The sequence below is a fragment of the Ranitomeya imitator genome, chromosome 2 (genome assembly GCF_032444005.1).
Source record: "Ranitomeya imitator isolate aRanImi1 chromosome 2, aRanImi1.pri, whole genome shotgun sequence".
Classification (NCBI taxonomy): Eukaryota; Metazoa; Chordata; class Amphibia; order Anura; family Dendrobatidae; genus Ranitomeya; species Ranitomeya imitator.
The window spans coordinates 246,832,591-246,853,415 of record NC_091283.1 but is presented as its reverse complement, the minus strand read 5'-3'; the positions used below and the strand labels follow the sequence as shown (position 1 = coordinate 246,853,415).

At 40.4% G+C, this 20,825-nt stretch overlaps 1 protein-coding gene across 1 annotated transcript in view; it reads right to left on the bottom strand.

The window, feature by feature from the left end:
* The window catches only part of LOC138662894 (zinc finger protein OZF-like), a 57,531-nt gene that overhangs the window by 20,128 nt on the left and 16,578 nt on the right, over positions 1-20,825 (bottom strand). Inside the window, exons 2-5 of the mRNA XM_069748887.1 lie at positions 17,983-18,162; positions 17,777-17,900; positions 17,596-17,693; positions 17,307-17,397 (exon numbers count right to left, since the gene is read on the bottom strand). Of these exons, the coding sequence (XP_069604988.1) occupies positions 17,307-17,397; positions 17,596-17,693; positions 17,777-17,900; positions 17,983-18,162 (493 nt within the window). The remainder of the gene's footprint in view (positions 1-17,306; positions 17,398-17,595; positions 17,694-17,776; positions 17,901-17,982; positions 18,163-20,825) is intronic.

The following is a 20,825-nucleotide window of genomic DNA, read 5'->3' as shown; positions in this document are numbered from 1 at the left end:
AGTGTAAATAAGATGACTGCCGTCTGTATTTGAACCAGAATGTTACAAACTATATATATATATATATATATATATATATATATATATATGAAGGAGATATAGTGTATATTGGATCCATTTGTGAAAAAATCGTGTATATTGGATGTTACATGGAGCTGCGCAATAGAGATCCATAAACCCATTGCATAAGCCTTTTTCACATTATCATCAAGGGTAATTTTCATCATTTTTGTTTTATAACTGGAATGGCCAATTCTGAAGCTTACGAACATTAAAACACAGAGCTACAGTAGTTGCATTCAGGCTATCTATTCTATAAGAAGACACTAGTATTACATATGTCACATTAGGTTGTGGAGAGGGATTTTGTTACAAATTTTTCATGATCATTCAGAGCCACATTAAAATGGGATCCACCATGCATAAACATGTTCTTTAGGGAAAGAGAAGAGATAGATATTTTTTATCTGAGCATTACAAATGCTTTCTTTGAAAATAAACAATGCCAGAGCTGTCATTATAGGGTCTACTAATATATGCAGATAAAAGGACTATAGCAGACCAGCAATGTGAAGTGTTACATTTGTTTTTTGATGTATCATGTGAAACTGCGTTTAAATCGTTAGCCACAAAATATTTAGAAAAAGAATCTTGTCAGAGCCACATTTAAAATGGGATCGCCATGTATTATTTCTATAAAGATATATTGCAATGTTTCTTATGTATGACCAGTTATTTATTCAACGTTTATTAAAACATCAGTGACCCCTTAACCACAAAAAATCAGGAGAACACGCAGCTGTTATACAAAATGTTTAAGGGCTACAAACATGAATTCATAATGGCTCTATAATGGAGAATTCATTTACCCATATTTATATAGAAAAGGTAAGAATCACAACTGAAGCAGCTGCCTGTAATACATGAACAAAGTAACACCAGGAAGATAAAATACTGTAATATAAGTAAATATTATATTCAATAATATTCATATTTTTAAAGGAAAACTGTCCATGGGTGAGAATAGTATACATTCAGAAGCAGCAGTGAGAAACGAGTCCAGTGGTAACGCTCAGCGAGCTGCAGTAATTCAATATAAAATGGCTATTTTCAGCAGCTGTGAAATTAATATGTGATAAAATAATGTAGAATTAAAGAAAGCTGGAATAATATATGTGGTTGTGGCAGCGCTAAAAAGTTGTACATTTGTGTAATCCACATATAGTGTGTAAAAGTGAGAATTACAGTGCCCGGTAAATACACGACTAAGGTATAAGCAGAATTATAGATAGTGCAGCCAGTTGTGAAATTAATATGTGATAAAATAATGTAGAATTAAAGAAGCTGGAATAATATATGTGGTTGTGGCAGAGCTAAAAGTTATACATTTGTTTGTTGTGCTATATTAAATCACATCAGTGACGTATTTTCGGGGTATAAGCAGAATTATAGATAGTGCAGCCAGTTGTGAAATTAATATGTGATAAAATAATGTAGAATTAAAGAAGCTGGAATAATATATGTGGTTGTGGCAGAGCTAAAAGTTATACATTTGTTTGTTGTGCTATATTAAATCACATCAGTGACGTATTTGCGGATTTGAAAGTAGCTATTTGGCTCTATTTTAAGCGGCAGATATTACAATAGTCTGAACAGAGCCTATGTAATCGCCCAACAACTACATATGAAAATCTAAAAAAGTCATTTTTTCATAATACTGAGAATTATACCTTTGCTGACAGTGCTAAAATCTAAATGTGTAATGTCAGCGCTCTGCGCAGCCCCATGTAACAGGCAATGGGATAGCATTTTAATTATTAAGGATCGTTTTTATTACACTCAGCCATGCTGCATGTTACTGTATATCGGCCTGTAATCCACATATAGTGTGTAAAAGTGAGAATTACAGTTCCAGATAAATACACGACTAAGGTATAAATCGCCCTACAACTACATATGAAAATCTAAAAAATAGTCATTTTTCCTAATCCTGAGAATTATACCTTTGCTGACAGTGCTAAAATCTAAATGTGTAATGTCAGCGCTCTGCGCAGCCCCATGTAACAGGCAATGGGATAGCATTTTAATTATTAAGGATCGTTTTTATTACACTCAGCCATGCTGCATGTTACTCTATATCGGACTGTAATCCACATATAGTGTGTAAAAGTGAGAATTACAGTTCCAGATAAATACACGACTAAGGTATAAAATCGCCCAACAACTACATATGAAAATCTAAAAAATAGTCATTTTTCATAATACTGAGAATTATACCATTGACATTATCTGTACAGGGTGGGTCGTTATCACACCTAACACAGCTCTGGCCACTCTGATTCTAAATGTGTAGGAGTCAGCACTTTCTAAAACACATAACCGAACACTGCTTCTGCAAAAAAATTCTAGCAGTGAGACACGTTCTGTATCTACACAGCAGAAGCTATGTGATGATGTATGTTAATTGTACTTGTGATACTATTTGAAGTGTGGTGGTGTATGTTTATTGTACCATTTAATGCTTTTACTTTTTATATTCTGTAAGAATTTTTATAGTATTGAAATGTCTTTGAGATGTATTTATCTTGCACACAGTAAAATATCTTTTAAACTTTTTACAATAGCGTGTCTTTGGCCACATACATAATGTGCCCATATAATGAGACTGGCGTTATAATCCACGTGTAAAAATGAGAATCCTATGATATAATTATATGAAACGGCATGGTGTGTTATAAACCATGACTAGGATATAAAATATATAAAATGGCATAGTGTGTTATAAAACACAATGCGCTGATACTCATACCAGCTACAGCAGCATACATATAATATGCAAGTCTAATAGGATATAAAATAAAACAAATTAAGAAAATCTAATATAAAACAAATACGTGAGGATAATATCAAAAGCTCCGTATTGGGTACAAGCGCACTTTTGAGCTATCAAAAATACTGGGCCTAGATAGCTGGCGCTTCCAATATCAATACACCCAATAATTTCTCATGGAAGTAAACACCAAAAATATGAAATAACTGTATATTTTTTAATTCAGCAAAAATTACATGGGTCATTGTGGCTGAGGTAAAGTTTTATCAATACGAGTGCCTATTGTTATTATAATAAATTTATAATTTCCAATGAATTTGCATAAGCATTAACGGTCTAAAAATTCCCAATGAATTTGTAAGTTTCCAAAAGTAATTCCCAGTGTATAATTAATATGCCCCCCTGTATAAATTCCCCACTCAATATGTGGTATAATATATAGCCCATTAAATACATTTCAACAGAATACATGTAAAAAATATTTACACAATGTGTCAGCCGTAAAAGCTATATATGAAAATAAATAAATATTTATGCAGCAATATGCTTACTATGTACCATTGAATCAACGTAGAATCTCATGCAAAAAGGTCTATTAAATAGAATAAAAGTATATACACAATGGTCCAGGATTAAGGTGCCGAGTGCCCGATTAAGTATACATGTCAACAGATATTAGTTATATGGCGTACAACTACATATGAAAATCTGTCATTTTTCATAATATTGCGAATTATACTATGTTACACTATTAAGCACTGCACTCTGTTTAGATGAGATAACATAACCACAAGCGGTGCATTATGGACTGTCAGCAGGAAAATGCAGACTCAATCATGACTGACCAAAATAGAAATGTAGAATTTTTTGCAAATTTATTAAAAAGAAAAACTGAAATATCACATGGACATAAGTATTCATGAACAGAGCCTATGTAATCGCCCAACAACTACATATGAAAATCTAAAAAATATAAAAAAGAAATACACTGCTTCTGCAAAAAATTTCTAGCAGTGAGATACGTTCTGTATCTACACAGCAGAAGCTATGTGATGATGTATGTTAATTGTACTTGTGATACTATTTGAAGTGTGGTGGTGTATGTTCATTGTACTATTTAATGCTTTTACTTTTTATATTCTGTAAGAATTTTTATAGTATTGAAATGTCTTTGAGATGTATTTATCTTGGCACACAGTAAAATATCTGTTAAACTTTTTAGTAAATGGCATGGTGTGTTATAAAAACATGAATAAAACACAATGCACTGATACTCATAGCAGCTACAGCAGCATACATATAATATGCAAGTCTAATAGGATATAAAATAAAACAAATTAAGAAAATCTAATATAAAAGAAATACCAGGGATAATATCAAACAATATCAAACTATATCAAAAGGGGAAGTCAGCCAGACTCAGGGACAGCGACCGTCTGTTTTTTGTCTGTCGGCCTGTGACAGTAAATATTTTAAATTAGTTACAGCTAACTTAAAATGTGCTTCTCCATTGTTACCTTACATGTGCTAACAGTTAGTTATGCTGTCTTATTCTGTCTGTGTTAAATGACCGTCTGTTTTTTTGTCTGTTTTTTGTCTGTCGGCCTGTGCCAATAAATGTTTTAAATTAGTAGTGGTTTAGATCTCTGAGGCATCGCTACCTTATGTGTTCTTTATTTCCAAATAACATGCTGAAAGGGATGGCTTGTTTACTACAATTAGATATTGCTCTGTTCCCTGCATGAGCACAGTGATACACAGATTGCCTTTCACATAACATGCTGCAGATACACTATCATTATGGCCTGTGTGACCGTTGTGGCTGTCAAATAAAATACATTGCTCTGATAACTGCAGCAAACTCATAACAACTTCATATAAAATGAGAATCTAATTGATATGATAATATCAAACTATATCAAAAGGGGAAATCAACCAAGGAGGGACAGCTGGCTACCAGCTGTCAGACAGGGGAGGGGAGGGGTTACACACTTTGATAGGGGCGTGTCCACCTGTCAGATTGAGTTTGACGAATGGTAGCTCTGCTACACTACTTAGAGTGCTCTCCCATAATGTGCGGGGCTTCAACTCGCCTCTAAAACGTAAAAAGCCCTTCCTCGATTATCGGAAGCACAACCCAGATGTAATCTGCCTTCAGGAAACCCATTTTTCCAATTCTTCCCACCCCAAATTCCTGGATGCACATTATTCGAAATTCTTCCTTTCAACCTGGGACTGCAAAACGAGGGGCGTGGCTATACTAATTAAAAACAGCCTTCCATTCCAACCCACTAACACGTACTCAGACCCTGAGGGCAGGTTCATTATCCTGATGGGAACCTTGCAGGGTCTAAATATATGCATTGTTTATAGCTACCTGCCAACTGCCACTCAGACTCGGATCATACGTCTAATCTTATCAAAATTAGCTTCACTCTCATATCATCACCTTATATGGTGTGGCGACTTCAATCTCACTTTGAGCCGGTCACTTGACAGCAGTTCACTGAATCGAGCAGACATATCAAAAACAGACAGGAAAAAAATCCTACAAATGCTGAAAGTAAATTGTTTGGCAGATATTTGGCGAGAGCTAAATGGCCCTCAGAAGGGATATACATATTTCTCCCCCGCACAAAAGTCCTATTCCAGAATTGACTTACACCTCACCACTTCCAAAACACTTCCCTCGGTCCTATACTTCCGACATATAGTATGGTCTTGTCTACTATAAAGGATGAGCTGAACCTATATTTCCAAATTAACAATACCACAGACGTGTCCCCGGGAACTGTGTGGATGGCACACAAAAAATTTATAACAGGGACCCTGATCAAAATTGCCTCTAACAGGAAAAAGCAAAGGTCTGAACTGCAATTGCAATTAGAAAATAAACTCTCAAAATTAGAACAGGCAAACCAAAACCTCCCTTCACTTTATCTAATCAAGAAAATTTGTTTAACTAAATTACAACTCAATACCATTTTAACAAATAGATCAGAAAGGGCCCTGACATGGACTAAATCTACTTTTCACAAATATGCTAACAAACCAAGCAGCATGTTGGCCCGTAAACTTAGGAGTAGAGAGCTCCTGAATAATATCCCCTCCATTAAAGATCCTACAGGCCGTATTACTGTCCACCTAGATGTAATATATAAAATGTTTCAGCAATATTATCAAAACCTATACTCCCTCCCGCAGCCCCCTTCCCCGACTCGCATCCAGAGCTTCCTCAAAGATCTGACACTACCTAAAGTCCCGGACTCAGACATAGCACATCTCCAAGCACCAATCAACTCTGACGAAATAAAGGCAACGATTAAAAATTTAAAAAAAAACAAGGCTCCTGGGCCTGATGGGCTCACGGCACAGTACTACAAAAAATTTGACAGCTTACTCATACCTCATATACAGAGCTTTTGTAATGCTCTACTAAACGGAGCTCAAATGCCACCTGAATTTTACATCGCCCACGTAGCTGTAATCCCAGAACCGAAGAAGGATCACCTCTACCTCAAAAACTATAGGCCTATTTCATTGCTAAACATAGATTTAAAATTTTTTACATCCATAATCATGGCCAGACTAAATAAAATACTGCCCATTCTAATCCACCGGGACCAGGTAGGGTTCATCCCCAAGAGACAGGGCCCTGACAATATTAGGAGGAACCTTAATTTAATACATTCAGCTAATCACTCCAAGCAATCTCTTGTTAGCACTCGATATAGAGAAGGCCTTTGACTCGGTATCATGGTCATACTTGTTCGAAGTCCTCGCTAAGTTTGGTTTCCCGAGTGGTATTACCTCCTGCCTTAAACTTCTGTATGATCACCCCACGGCCTATCTGAAATTACCCTCAAACCAGCCCACCCCTATTAACATACAACGTGGTACCAGGCAGGGATGTCCACTTTCCCCAGCCTTATTCGCCCTAGCCATGGAGCTCCTTGCGGAAGCTATTAGAGCCAACCCCAACATTAATGGAACTATAATCAGAGATGATCAATACAAGGCTAGCCTTTTTGCGGATGATCTACTATTATCCATAGTCAATCCCACTATTACACTCCCAAACCTTTTCGTTGCCCTCCATGAATTTGAACTGGTCTCTGGCCTCAAGATTAATGTTGACAAATCTGAAGCCTTGTTCATTAACACCCCCAGGGAAACGCAAAACAACATAACAGCACAATTTAAGTTTACCAGAAATGAGCAGTACTTAACCTATCTTGGCATCAATCTAACCTCCCATAGGTTGACTTTATTTAAATGGAACTATGCCCCCTTAATTAGAAATCTCAAATCGGACCTCACCAGATGGTCATCTATGTCCTTATCCTGGTTAGGTAGACTACACGCCATTAAGGTGGTTTCCTTACCATGATTTCTGTATGTTTTCCGATCTTTGCCCATTCCTCTACCTGCCAAAACGTTACTAGATATCCATAACACGATCTCTAAATTTATATGGCAGGGGAAAAGACCTAGGATAAGACTTAAAACCATGTTTATTAGTAGAAGACGAGGAGGTATGTCTCTGCCCAACTTCACTTTATACTATAGAGCGGCCCAACTAGCCCAGCTAATAAGTGCTAACGCAAACAAACATAGCACGCCCAGATGGGTGAATCTCGAATCTCACTTCCTGACCCCATTCAGCCTACCGGGCCTCATGTAGTCGTTGCAGAGTCTCCCGAAAGGGATCCATACATTAGCCCCTTTCACAGCACACTCCCTGATGTTATGGAGGAAGGAAAGATTTAAACATTCCCTACAATCCAAAACTTCATTAATGATGCATATTTTTCATAATCCAGCTTTTCCACCTCGCCCTTTCCATTGGTGGGTATCTAGGGGTTTAATTACCCTTAAACATCTTACTTCGCCATTTAACATTCTACTCACCAATCCAAAAGTACTCCCCACCAAACTCTGAAATATTGCGTATCATCCAAATTTTTCACTTTTTTGAAAAAATCTTAGGACATGGTGTCACCCACCGCCCAACAGGTTATGAGCAAATATGTTTGAATGACCCACTGGGCAGGGGAGCTATCTCTCTAATATACTCAAACCTGAATGCAATATCAGAGGATGTAAAACTCAAATATATGATACAATGGAAAAGAGACTTTAATAAGTAAATGTCCCCATTGGAGTGGCAAAAATGTTGCTGCTCTCTCTCTAAGGGCAGTCTCCAAACCTCTTTAGTTGAGACATCCATCAAGCTCCTACATGGGACATATTTGGTTCCGAGCAAATTACATGCCATCTACCCAAATTTATTGGATCGGTGTTTCAGGGAGTGTGGAGCCCTGGGCGATTTGAAGCACACGTGGTGGGATTATCCGGTAGTATCCACTCTTTGGTCAAGGATCAAATCTATTGTGGAGGAGCTATATGGTGGGGCGATTCAGTTAGATGCAACGGTGTTCCTATTGGGAGCCAGATACCCGGGCTTCTCCAACAAACTCCATAATTTAGTCAATCAGCTGTTCCTCGCCACTAAGCTACACATTGCAACAAAATGGAAAAAAACTACAATATCTCTTTCCTCAGTAATTGACAAAATGAACACTATCATGCTATGTGAACAAATACAAGCTACAAGAGAAGACTCATGGGAGCCTTAGGCTAGGTTCACATTGCGTCAAGTACATGGCGTTAAACGGATCCATTAAACGCATGTACAGAAAAGGAGCCAAATTTGTGTAAAAATCGTCGTCACGGTAACGCTTGCGTTAATGCATATGATCGCGTTTTTCTCATTTGGATGTCCGTTAGCGAAGTATCCGTTTGTCTGCGTTTGTCACTGTCACTAAAGTTGTTCTTTTTTTTTTTCCTTTTGTCAGCGTCGGGTGTGGGTGCATACACATTCTCCATTTTGAAAGCATTGAGTGAACTTCTGCTAGCAAGATGTTTGTGTCTGAGCTCGTTAGATTTCGCTTGATGCGGTTGCGACTTCGGCAGAGAAAGCGTAGTTCGCAAAGGAGATATTGGATCCATGAAGTGAATTTCTTGCGGAATAAATATGGTGCCTTTCACACCCTGTATGTTCAGCTTCGGGATCATCCCTTCAAATTCCAATGCTATCTACGGATGTCCATTGAGACCTTTGATGTTCTGCTCTCACATGTGAAGGATGAGATACATCATCATCGCAGCACTTTCCGTGAAAGCATCTGTGCGGAGCAACATTTAGTAGTGACTGTGTGGTAATTATAATTTTTTTTATCATTCTATTGACAAAGACTAGATGTAGGTATCGTGGGGCATAATGTTCATTTAGCAATTGTATATTCTATTGTAACTAGCCTTCTAGTTGACCTTAAAAATCCTAAACAAATTTTTTTTTTCTTTTTGAATGCCGACAGATATCTGGCTACCGGAGAATCTTTTGCGTCACTGCATTATCAATTTAGACTTGGGAAGTCAACAATTTGCCAACTGGTTCGGGAAACTTGTGATGCCATTTGGAACAACTTGCAACCACTTGTGCTACCAACATCGACATCAGAAATGTGGCTAGTGATTTCCCAACAGTTCGAGGATGTGGCTAATTTCCCCAATTGTATTGGTGCCGTGGAAGGCAAGCACATTAGGATTCAGAAACCAGCGCATAGTAGGTCACTATACTACAACTATAAAAAATACTTTTCTATTGTTTTGATGGCTATTGAGGATGCAAGGTACCGTTTTGTTGCTGTGGATATTGGTACTTATGGCCGGACTAATGATTCCAGAGTCTTCAGAGACTCCAACATGGGCCGATGTTTGTACAGCCAAAATTTTAACATACCCTCATCACGACCTCTACCGGGGACCGAAGACCCAAGTTTGCCCTTTGTTTTAGTTGGTGATGAGGCGTTCCAACTCGGACAAAATCTCCTCAAGCCGTACTCAAGCCGTAGTCTAAACTCCACCAGGCGCATTTTTAATTATCGCTTGAGCCGGGCAAGACGTTATGTGGAGTGTGCCTTTGGGAGTTTGACCTTAAAATGGCGTATCTTACTAACCTGCATGCAACTGCAACCTGAAAATGTGGACCGTGTAGTGAAGGCATGCATCTGTCTGCACAATTTTGTGGCCAGACATGAACCCCAGGTGGTTGACCCCGATGAATGCGAGTCGAACCTCATTAGCATTGAATCGACTGCTGTTCAGTCTACAGCTCAAATAATGAGGATTCGTGATCAATTTGCACATTACTTCACGCATGAAGGCCATGTTACATGGCAAGACAGACACGTGTGAAAATAATTTAAAGTCTGAAGTTGTTTCATGATATTTTGCTGTAATATGTGGGGCTTTTATTGTTTGTTTTATTCCCCACAACCTTATGTCGTGTAAAAAGTTACCTTCATGTTATTATGTTGTGTTAAAAGTTAAAGTCATACAAGAATCTTAAATTTTAAACAGTTTACTAAATGTGTATGGATTTTTTCAAACAAACTGTTGGTAGACAGGTTTAACATATGATATCCCATAGGGATGAAAAAAAAAGAAAAAAAAAAGAAATTGGGTGTTAAAAAAAAAAATGTAACCAACAAAACTTGAAACGCAGTAATTGCACCTGGCTGGGGACAGTGAACAGTACTATAGACTTTGGTACTGCGCGGGCGTATTGTCTGCCCAACTGTATGATGGACTGCTACATTGTCTATGATGTTCCATGCTCGTTTCACCCCGGCCTCTGTATTGAGGGTTGTAGGCCGGCATGTCCATGCTTCTTGTTCTCGATGGAGCGGGTTCCTGGGGGCCAACAAATTCCTCAAGAAGGTCATTCAGTCTTTGCCTAAACAGAAGGTTTCTATGTGCCAGGATATTTTGAGCTACAGGCACATAGGATAAAAAAGTAGCTTCCACTCATTAGCAGAGTATACAGACTCGCGGGATTGCAAGTCGGTAATTTCCCGCCTCAGGTCTTTGAGTTCACTGCGACACATGTCCTCTACCCGTTGGAGTCCATCGACGATAATGGCATCAGCTTCATCTTTTTGTGATGCTCGCTTGCATCCACGCTGCGATTGCAACCGGGCACTCACACCAGCAGCAACAGTGCTTCTCTCCACAGATCGTGGCTCGCTGATGCCAGACACATCTTCAGGTTGGGTTGGTTCCACTGGAGATGGTTCCAGTTCCTCTGCCGGTCTAGGCGCAGTGGTACTGCATATCGTGCTGTAACCCCAAAAAACAAAAATTAATTCTTTTCCTTTCAACAATTTTGTCTCGCACACAGACCTATTTGTACTTACGAGCACTGAGACAATGTTTTTTGCAGAAAGAGCAATTGCTCGTAATGCACATACGGGGTCACCCGTTTGCCACTTCATCCGCTTGGTGCATTTTGACTGTTGCGGTAGTCACGGACAAAGCGATCTCGTATGGATTTCCAATGGGTATGGACAGCATCGGCTTTAAATTTAAAAAAAAAAGAAACAATAACTTATATAAATAGTAGATAGATAGTTTGTAGATATATTGATAGTAGAAAAATTGTTGATAGATAGTTTGTTAAGATAGTTGATATATAGATAGTAGATAGATAGTTGTTAGATAGTAGTTATTAGATAGATGATAGATAAATAGTCTAGAAATAGTGTAAAAAATTTTAGCTTTTTAAAAAAAAAAAAAAAAAAAAAAAAGGTGTTTGACTATTTGCATTCTTCACATTTTGCAATGTAACGTCACCAATATTTACCAATTTTTTTCTTTGAGGTTGTCGACTTCTCCATGTATCGGGGATTGAAGTGACAGATAATTTGATCCCACAACTTGCGGTTCTTCACGATGTCATGGTGGGAGCTGTCGCTTTGGTCCCATATGGATGGGTTGGCTTCCACAAGGTTGATCAGTGTCTCGTTGTGAATGGTCAATGGCTCTTCGTCAATGACAATCCTTTTTTTGGTCGCTGACTTGGACTATGTAAACACAAAACGTTATGTTGAAAGGTTCAATTTCATGTGATGGCCATATTCATAGATACAGAGATAGATAGATAGATAGATAGATAGATAGATAGATAGATAGATAGATAGATAGATAGATAGATAGATAGATAGATAGAAACATTGATCGTTAGATACATTGATAGATACATAGATATAGAGAGATAGAGACATAGATATAGCGAGAGATAGATACATAGATATAGCGATAAATAGATAAATAGATATAGAGAGATAGATACATAGATATAGCGATAGATACATAGAGCGATAGATTGTGGATAGATAGTTTATAGATATAGTAGATAGATTGATAGAGAGATAGAGATACATAGAGCGATAGAAAATGAATATAGATTGTTGATAAATATTTGATAGAAAATTTCTAGTTTTATATTTACCACTGGCAGTTGTGGCGACGACAGACGACTAGGAACCTTCTTTCTCTTGTGTCCTCCGTGAGCCACAACCTATTGTATATGTAAAATGAAAAAAAAAATTACATTAATTGGATCAATAAATTTATGCGTGAAAAATTTAAAAATGTGTGCCATGTACCTTTGTGGTTTTTGCCTGTCTTTTTGGGGGGTCTAGCAGCCTTGGGCTCAGAAGACTCCTATTTGCAATAAAAACATGATTTTTATACACGTGCTTAGCTCAATACAATGGAGTTTCACACAACATTATTGTGTTTTTTTTTAAAGTGCAAGCCTACCGATTGCGAAGAAAACACCGCAGACACGCTGCTGCTGCTTACATCGGTATCCGACATCTGCGTGCAACAAAGCAATACATTTTTAGTACACACACATCCGACGGACAATACAGACTCCCATGATGTATACAGAGATAAGTAATAGATAGAAATGTACTTACATTTCCTGTGATCTCTTGCAAGACTCTGTCACGTGCAGTAGGCCTCAGGAGAAATGTGTGGGTGGGATATTCCTCCTTTAATGGCCGAAATCAGATTTCCTGTCACATGACCACATGGACCACCCTCAAACGCTAATAAAACGTGTGGTTCTATTTGGAAATTTTTCATGATTTGCGTCTGGCTGGGTTTGCCATAGCCTTCTATGGGAGAATGAACGCTTCCGTTAGTATTGCGTTAGCTTGGCCAGACCCAAAAACGCTGCAAGCCGCGTTCCAAGGTCTGTCAGAAAAAAACGTTATGTGACAAACGCATGCCAATTTTGGCATGCGTCACGATGCGTCAGACAATGCAAGTCTATGGGCGCGTTAGTATGTGCGTTATATTGCGTTTTCAGTACTTAAAACCATGTCCATTAGATGGACTCACCTAGTACAATGTGAACCTAGCCTTACTATCAAATATGGAGACCGTGGATTGAAAGGAACTCTAGCAGCAATCTTGACCAAGTCTTAACACTATCACTATGAGGCCAATTTAATGCCCGATAGTCTTCCTTGGACTCGCTCCTTATACCCGACCATTGATAGTACTCTGATGCAGTAATGGATCTCTTACTCCCCCACCCCCCCCCTCCTCTTGTCTTTTTCAACCACCTGTCTTTGTCTGCGTGTTTAACTGTATTGTTTAAATACCATCAAGGTTAATCTAGAATTTGATTATATTCATGTATATTCCCCTGCGTGGGATTTTGTTGTGAAACGTTCTTGGTTTTTCTTTGAATAAATAAAAACATGTTGAAACTAAAAGTTAGAAATCACTGGTCAACTTTTAACCCTTATAACTTTCTAACAAAAAAAATGTGTTTCCAAAATTGTGCTGATGTAAAGTAGACATGTGGGAAATATTATTTATTAACTATTTTGTGGGATATGACTCTCTGATTTAAGAGCATAAAAATAAAAATTTTGAAAAATGCAAAATTTTGAAAATTTTCGCCAAATTTCCATTTTTTTAACAAATAAACGCAAGTTATATCAAAGAAACGTTACCACTATCATAAAGTACAATATGTCACAAGAAAACAATCTCAATCACCAGAATTCGTTGAAGCGTTCCAGAGTTATGACCTCATAAAGTGACACTAGTCAGAACTGAAAAAAATTGGCCGGGTCACGAAAGCAAAAACAGGCTCCGGCGCAAAAGGGTTAATACTCTGCTGCACAACCTTTTGAGGCAATCGCTGCAATCAAATGATTCCTGTAACTGTCAATGAGACTTCTGCACCTCTCGACAGGTATTTTGGGGAGGGAGGGAAAAAACGAAATCGCAAAATCGAAGAAAACTGGGGTCATGAAGGGGTTACTCTGTTTAGAAGTTTTTCTGGGCTCTTTTGTTACCATTCGTGTTATCCGTCTCTTTGATTTGTCATCAATTTTCCTCCTGTGTCCAGGGAGGATGGCTACAGTCGCATGGCTCTTACATTTCTGAATAATATGTGCAACTGTAGTCACAGGAACATCAAGCTGCTTGGAGATGGTCTTATAACTTTTACCTTTATCATGTTTACATAGTAACATAGTAACATAGTAACATAGTTAGTAAGGCCGAAAAAAGACATTTGTCCATCCAGTTCAGCCTATATTCCATCATAATAAATCCCCAGATCTACGTCCTTCTACAGAACCTAATTGTATGATACAATATTGTTCTGCTCCAGGAAGACATCCAGGCCTCTCTTGAACCCCTCGACTGAGTTCGCCATCACCACCTCCTCAGGCAAGCAATTCCAGATTCTCACTGCCCTAACAGTAAAGAATCCTCTTCTATGTTGGTGGAAAAACCTTCTCTCCTCCAGACGCAAAGAATGCCCCCTTGTGCCCGTCACCTTCCTTGGTATAAACAGATCCTCAGCGAGATATTTGTATTGTCCCCTTATATACTTATACATGGTTATTAGATCGCCTCTCAGTCGTCTTTTTTCTAGACTAAATAATCCTAATTTCGCTAATCTATCTGGGTATTGTAGTTCTCCCATCCCCTTTATTAATTTTGTTGCCCTCCTTTGTACTCTCTCTAGTTCCATTATATCCTTCCTGAGCACCGGTGCCCAAAACTGGACACAGTACTCCATGTGCGGTCTAACTAGGGATTTGTACAGAGGCAGTATAATGCTCTCATCATGTGTATCCAGACCTCTTCTAATGCACCCCATGATCCTGTTTGCCTTGGCAGCTGCTGCCTGGCACTGGCTGCTCCAGGTAAGTTTATCATTAACTAGGATCCCCAAGTCCTTCTCCCTGTCAGATTTACCCAGTGGTTTCCCATTCAGTGTGTAATGGTGACATTGATTCCTTCTTCCCATGTGTATAACCTTACATTTATCATTGTTAAACCTCATCTGCCACCTTTCAGCCCAAGTTTCCAACTTATCCAGATCCATCTGTAGCAGAATACTATCTTCTCTTGTATTAACTGCTTTACATAGTTTTGTATCATCTGCAAATATTGATATTTTACTGTGTAAACCTTCTACTAGATCATTAATGAATATGTTGAAGAGAACAGGTCCCAATACCGACCCCTGCGGTACCCCACTGGTCACAGCGACCCAGTTAGAGACTATACCATTTATAACCACTCTCTGCTTTCTATCACTAAGCCAGTTACTAACCCATTTACACACAATTTCCCCCAGACCAAGCATTCTCATTTTGCGTACTAACCTCTTGTGCGGCACGGTATCAAACGCTTTGGAAAAATCGAGATATACCACGTCCAATGACTCACCGTGGTCCAGCCTATAGCTTACCTCTTCATAAAAACTGATTAGATTGGTTTGACAGGAGCGATTTCTCATAAACCCATGCTGATATGGAGTTAAACAGTTATTCTCATTGAGATAATCCAGAATAACATCCCTCAGAAACCCTTCAAATATTTTACCAACAATAGAGGTTAGACTTACTGGCCTATAATTTCCAGGTTCACTTTTAGAGCCCTTTTTGAATATTGGCACCACATTTGCTATGCGCCAATCCTGTTTCTCTATAATTTCCTTTCTAATCTCCTGAGACAACTCTTTCCTTCGCTTCCTCTGGTCCATGTTGAGTGTGATACACACCATGTCACCACACAGCACAGTGAGTATCTGTAGCCCTATATACCGGCCACTCACTGATTCCAGGATTGTAGACCCCTGTGATGTTAGTTAGTGGACACCGAGATTTAACGTGTCCCTTTTGTCACATTATTTTCAGGGGTCCCATCATTTCTGTCCAGGCCTATTTCATGAGTTTTATTTATTTATTTTTTTAATTCTGTGGAAGCATGGTTAAAAAGCAATGTCTGACTTTCATTTGTTCATTTTCATAGATTTTTGATTTATTATTACTTTTGTCAGATTCAAGATACTTCTTTGACCATTGTGGGTTTTTGTCATTAAACGAGGGGTACCAACAATTTTGACCACATATGTATAGATTATAACCCTCAGTGAAATAATTTATAAAATGGAATCACTTTATGGGGATTTCAACTATTCTGGTTTTCTGTCATTTAGTCATATTAGGGCTTCTAAATATGGGATCAGCGACCTGTCATAAGCCAATACAGATGAATATGTAATCAGAGCACCACATAAAGCCCTGCCCACAGCCCCGCCCCAGAGCACCACATAAAGCCCCGCCCACAGCCCCGCCCCAGAGCACGAGAATCTCATTAGCTGAAAACTACAAATACAGATTACACAACAGTAAACCAGAGTTGCATTCATTTATGGTGGACCATTGGAGCTACTATGAATCCTGACCAGAAGATTAGAGGAAATAATATTGCTACCCATTTCAGGAGAGATTGTGCAGTAATCTGAACTTCTTAGGATCAAAAACAATGTAATTTATGAGGTGGAGTGAATCCATGAAACCAGGGCTGGAGCCAACACATCTCCTGCAGGAGGCAATAAATGTATATTCCAGCCATCAGCCGCGCACAGCTCAGAGATATATCATGGCACCGGTGTGATGGGTTTATGGAGATTATCACAATCCTCCTGAAAGTTAGTCGGTTTTAATACAAATTGAAAAGTCAGGATAAAGGGAAACTCTGTTATTGTGCAGAAATTCACACTTGGCCTCACTGCACATTTAATGTTGTCGATCATAAAAGTGAAGTTTGACCAGAAAGACGGGACCTGGTCTTGTAGGGACCATATGATCAAATTCAGCAGCACAGAAGGGAGAGAAGGGAGATTCCTCCGATAACATCTCAGGGTTCTAGGAAGCCAACAGCATCATTACCCTCCGCTTTCTCTTACAGGCCCATCAGAATATTTTTCTTCAAGTGATTTTCTATCTTGTCAGCACATTCTACGTACGCTCTCATTTGGCTTTATAGTTCACAGATCTGGGCAGGTAACAGCGTCTCCTAAACCCAGGGGGTAGGTGGATCTACCAGGTTGAAAGTTCTATAGAAAAGGGCTTTCAATGACCAAAGTCATTAGAACAGTTTTGGGTGGAGGAGAATGTTATGGTCAGGAGGCAAAATGGTGATCATGGTAATACGGCCGGACTACACCACCGATAAAGCAGCCACAGCCGGTGACTGAGAAGAATCTGTGACCTCTCCGCATTTAGTGGTTACTACTCACCTGGGTAGTCATATGTGGGAATCTCCTCTTTACACCACTCATCCCCCCTCACATATGTCTCTGTAGTATTAATATGGGTCAGATCTTCACCCTGAAACAAATATTGTAAAAGTCACCGACAGATGGAGAAGTCACATCTATGATCAGCTCTAATCCTGCCATCTCCACCGTTCTCATTACACAAGTATAAAACATATAATACTGGTGGATAAAACAAGACTGAGCACAAGACATTCACCGGCGTCTACACATCATAGAGGAGATCTCCTGACACCTTCTCTCCATCTACCTGATGATCCTGAGGAGCATTGGGATCTTCTTGGTTACAGTCCTGTGGAAGAAGAGGACGGGGACATCTCTTTGGTGTTGTCCTCTTACTGGATAGATCTGGAGGAAACACATACAGGGAGTGAATTCATTCTTTACATACAGATAATTATAGGCCGTGTGTATTTAGTCCTGTCTATTACCTGGAGATGTGAGGGGCTGGGGAACCTCCATTATGACGTTCTTGTACAGATCTCTGTGTCCTTCTAAATACTCCCACTCCTCCATGGAGAAATAGACAGCGACATCCTGACACCTTATAGGAACCTGACACATACAATGATACCGTCATCCCCTGATCCCTTCATAGTGTTACTGTATAATGTCCCAGCATTCCCAGCAGTGTCACCTCTCCAGTCAGCAGCTCAATCATCATGTAGGCGAGTTCTAGGATCTTCTGGTCATTGATGTCCTCATGGATCAGGGGGTGAGGTGGAGGCCCCGTGATTGGGCTCATGGGTCTTCCCCATCCCTCAGACACAGGGTCCTGACAGCGATCACTAGAGGTCTTCTTCACCACTGTGTAATCCTGGTAATGGAGAGACACATTAATAAATCTCACTACAGACATTTCCAGAGTCCTCACATCTCCAGTTCTGTCCATATGTTATTCCCATAGATAAGAATGATGTAATGTGACGTCATCAGAATCTCTCACCTCTCCAGTAAGCCGGAAGAGGATCTCTAGGGTGAGGTGTAATATCCTCTCCGCCATCTTGTTTCTGTCTATATCCATCTTTGATGGGTGCATACAGAACAAAGCGGCAACACTCACCGGTCCAGGTGTGGTCTGAATCCTTTATTTAGAAAATACAAAAAGACACCGTCATCTTCACGGCTCGGGACAACAAGCAGGGAAGGAGGTGAGCAGGATGTGACGACGGCCGTTTCGCACCGACGATAGCGCTTCCATGGGTCAAATGACTGTTCAGCCAACTCTTATCTCATGTGTATGGGGCCGTTAGTATTACACTGACAGCAGTGATGATACACGGCACTAGAGTAGTACAGGGCATCACCGGAGCCATCAGAGGCTTGTATGTTGTGTGATCGCACTGATCAGAGGGGGTTAACAAAGGGTTAAAGTGAAAACATCATAGTTTCACCAACAAGAAATATCCATCACTATATGGAAAGCAGAGTCACTGCACAATGTTAGTTAAGTCTCGTCCATAACTATTTTATTATACTCTATTATCCTGTACACAGTGGAGGAGATAGAAATCACAGGTCCGACAGCAATAGCTGGAATTGGCCCTCCAACGTAAAGAAAAAAAATCTATCTATATATAAAGCTGAGTGTATGTGAAGCGCCCCCCAGACACAGGGCCGCGGGTACTCAGTACCGGTTCACTCTGTCTCGATGCTGAGGCTGTCACGGTGGCTGGACCCGGTCCGTGACCCTGCTAAAGGGCGTCCAATGAAAGGGTGATGTAGTTTGTCAAGGATTCGTGACGCCACCTGTGGTATTCGGTCAGGATGACCGACGCTGCTAGGGGGATCCACTGAGGTGATGGAATGGCAGCTAGATGGTGTACCTTCCCACAGGTGAAGTATATCCCCAGGGCTTCCCAGTAGTGTAGGTGGCGATGATGTGAGGCGCAGTTAATAACGAGGACACAGGGTTGCAGTCTCTTTACCTTTTACTGAAGACTTCGGGATCCGCAATCCAGAGCACTGCTAACAGGGCTGGCTGAGTCCGGCCGGTCCGAAGGCACATCCAGAGTTCCCTTTGCAGGTGGAAATGAGTGCCTACCAACTAGCGCCTGTGTGTTGTAGTTCTTCCCTGCTGAGCATTCGGGATAGCCCCCGCAACGGTCGTATCTGTTCTCTCTCTCTCCGTCCCCCAAGTTATTGTGTGGATAGGACGCACCCGTTTGACGGGAAGGCTCGGAGCTATTCTGGGACCCTAGAGACGCCCCTCTCCAACTTTGCCCCCTATGTCTTCTTAGGTGATGTATGGTAGACAGCCAACCTAAAATTAACTGCCCTGCCGCTGTTCTAAGTAATGCTTGGAGTCTGTAACTTCCCCGGCGTTCCGGCCACCGGCTACGTGCCTCAGTAGGATGTTGTCGATCTCGGGGCACGACTTCTACTGGATATCTCCTTGTGCTGCGATTTCATTTCTCACTTCTCCACAATATCCTTCGCTTCATGTCCTTCCTTAGGATGCCGCCGCAAGGTAGTGCAGGCACGGCTCCGTAACGTTCCGTCCATTCTGCTAGGTACCTGCCAGGATCCCACCCCTGACAGATCTGTTGTGATAAGGTAATTCAGTACCACAATGGACATAGAGGTCAGAGCACATACAGTGACCTGACAATAACCCAAAAACATAGAACGAGCTCTGAGACGTGGGAACTCTGCTGACCGCAATCCCTAATCCTCTCCAACAACACTAGAGGCAGCCGTGGATAGCGCCTAACACTCCCTATGCAACTCGGCACAGCCTGAGAAACTAGCTAGCCTGAAGATAGAAAATAAGCCTACCTTGCCTCAGAGAAATACCCCAAAGGAAAAGGCAGCCCCCACATATAATGACTGTGAGTTAAGATGAAAAGACAAACGTAGAGATGAAATAGATTTAGCAAAGTGAGGCCCGAATTTCTGAACAGAGCGAGGATAGGAAAGGTAACTTTGCGGTCAACACAAAACCCTACAAAAACCACGCAAAGGGGGCAAAAAGACCCTCCGTACCGAACTAACAGCACGGAGGTACACCCTCTGCGTCCCAGAGCTTCCAGCAAGCAGGAAAAAACAAATAGACAAGCTGGAAAGAAAAAAACAGCAAACAAAATAGCAAAGTGGAACTTAGCTATGCAGAGCAGCAGGCCACAGGAACGATCCAGGAGGAAACAGGTCCAATACTAGAACATTGACTGGAGGCCAGGATCAAAGCACCAGGTGGAGTTAAATAGAGCAGCACCTAACGACTTCACCACATCACCTGAGGAAGGAAACTCAGAAGCCGCAGTACCACTTTCCTCCACCAACGGAAGCTCACAGAGAGAATCAGCCGAAGTACCACTTGTGACCACAGGAGGGAGCTCTGCCACAGAATTCACAACACAGATCCTCCCTGGAACTCTCCCAGGCTGCGTTCTGTTCTAACTTCCTATCCGACCCCTAGTTTTACCAGTGTGAGGAGTGGCCTAATACATAGTGCCTTTTGCTCCCCCTAGTGGCCGGAGT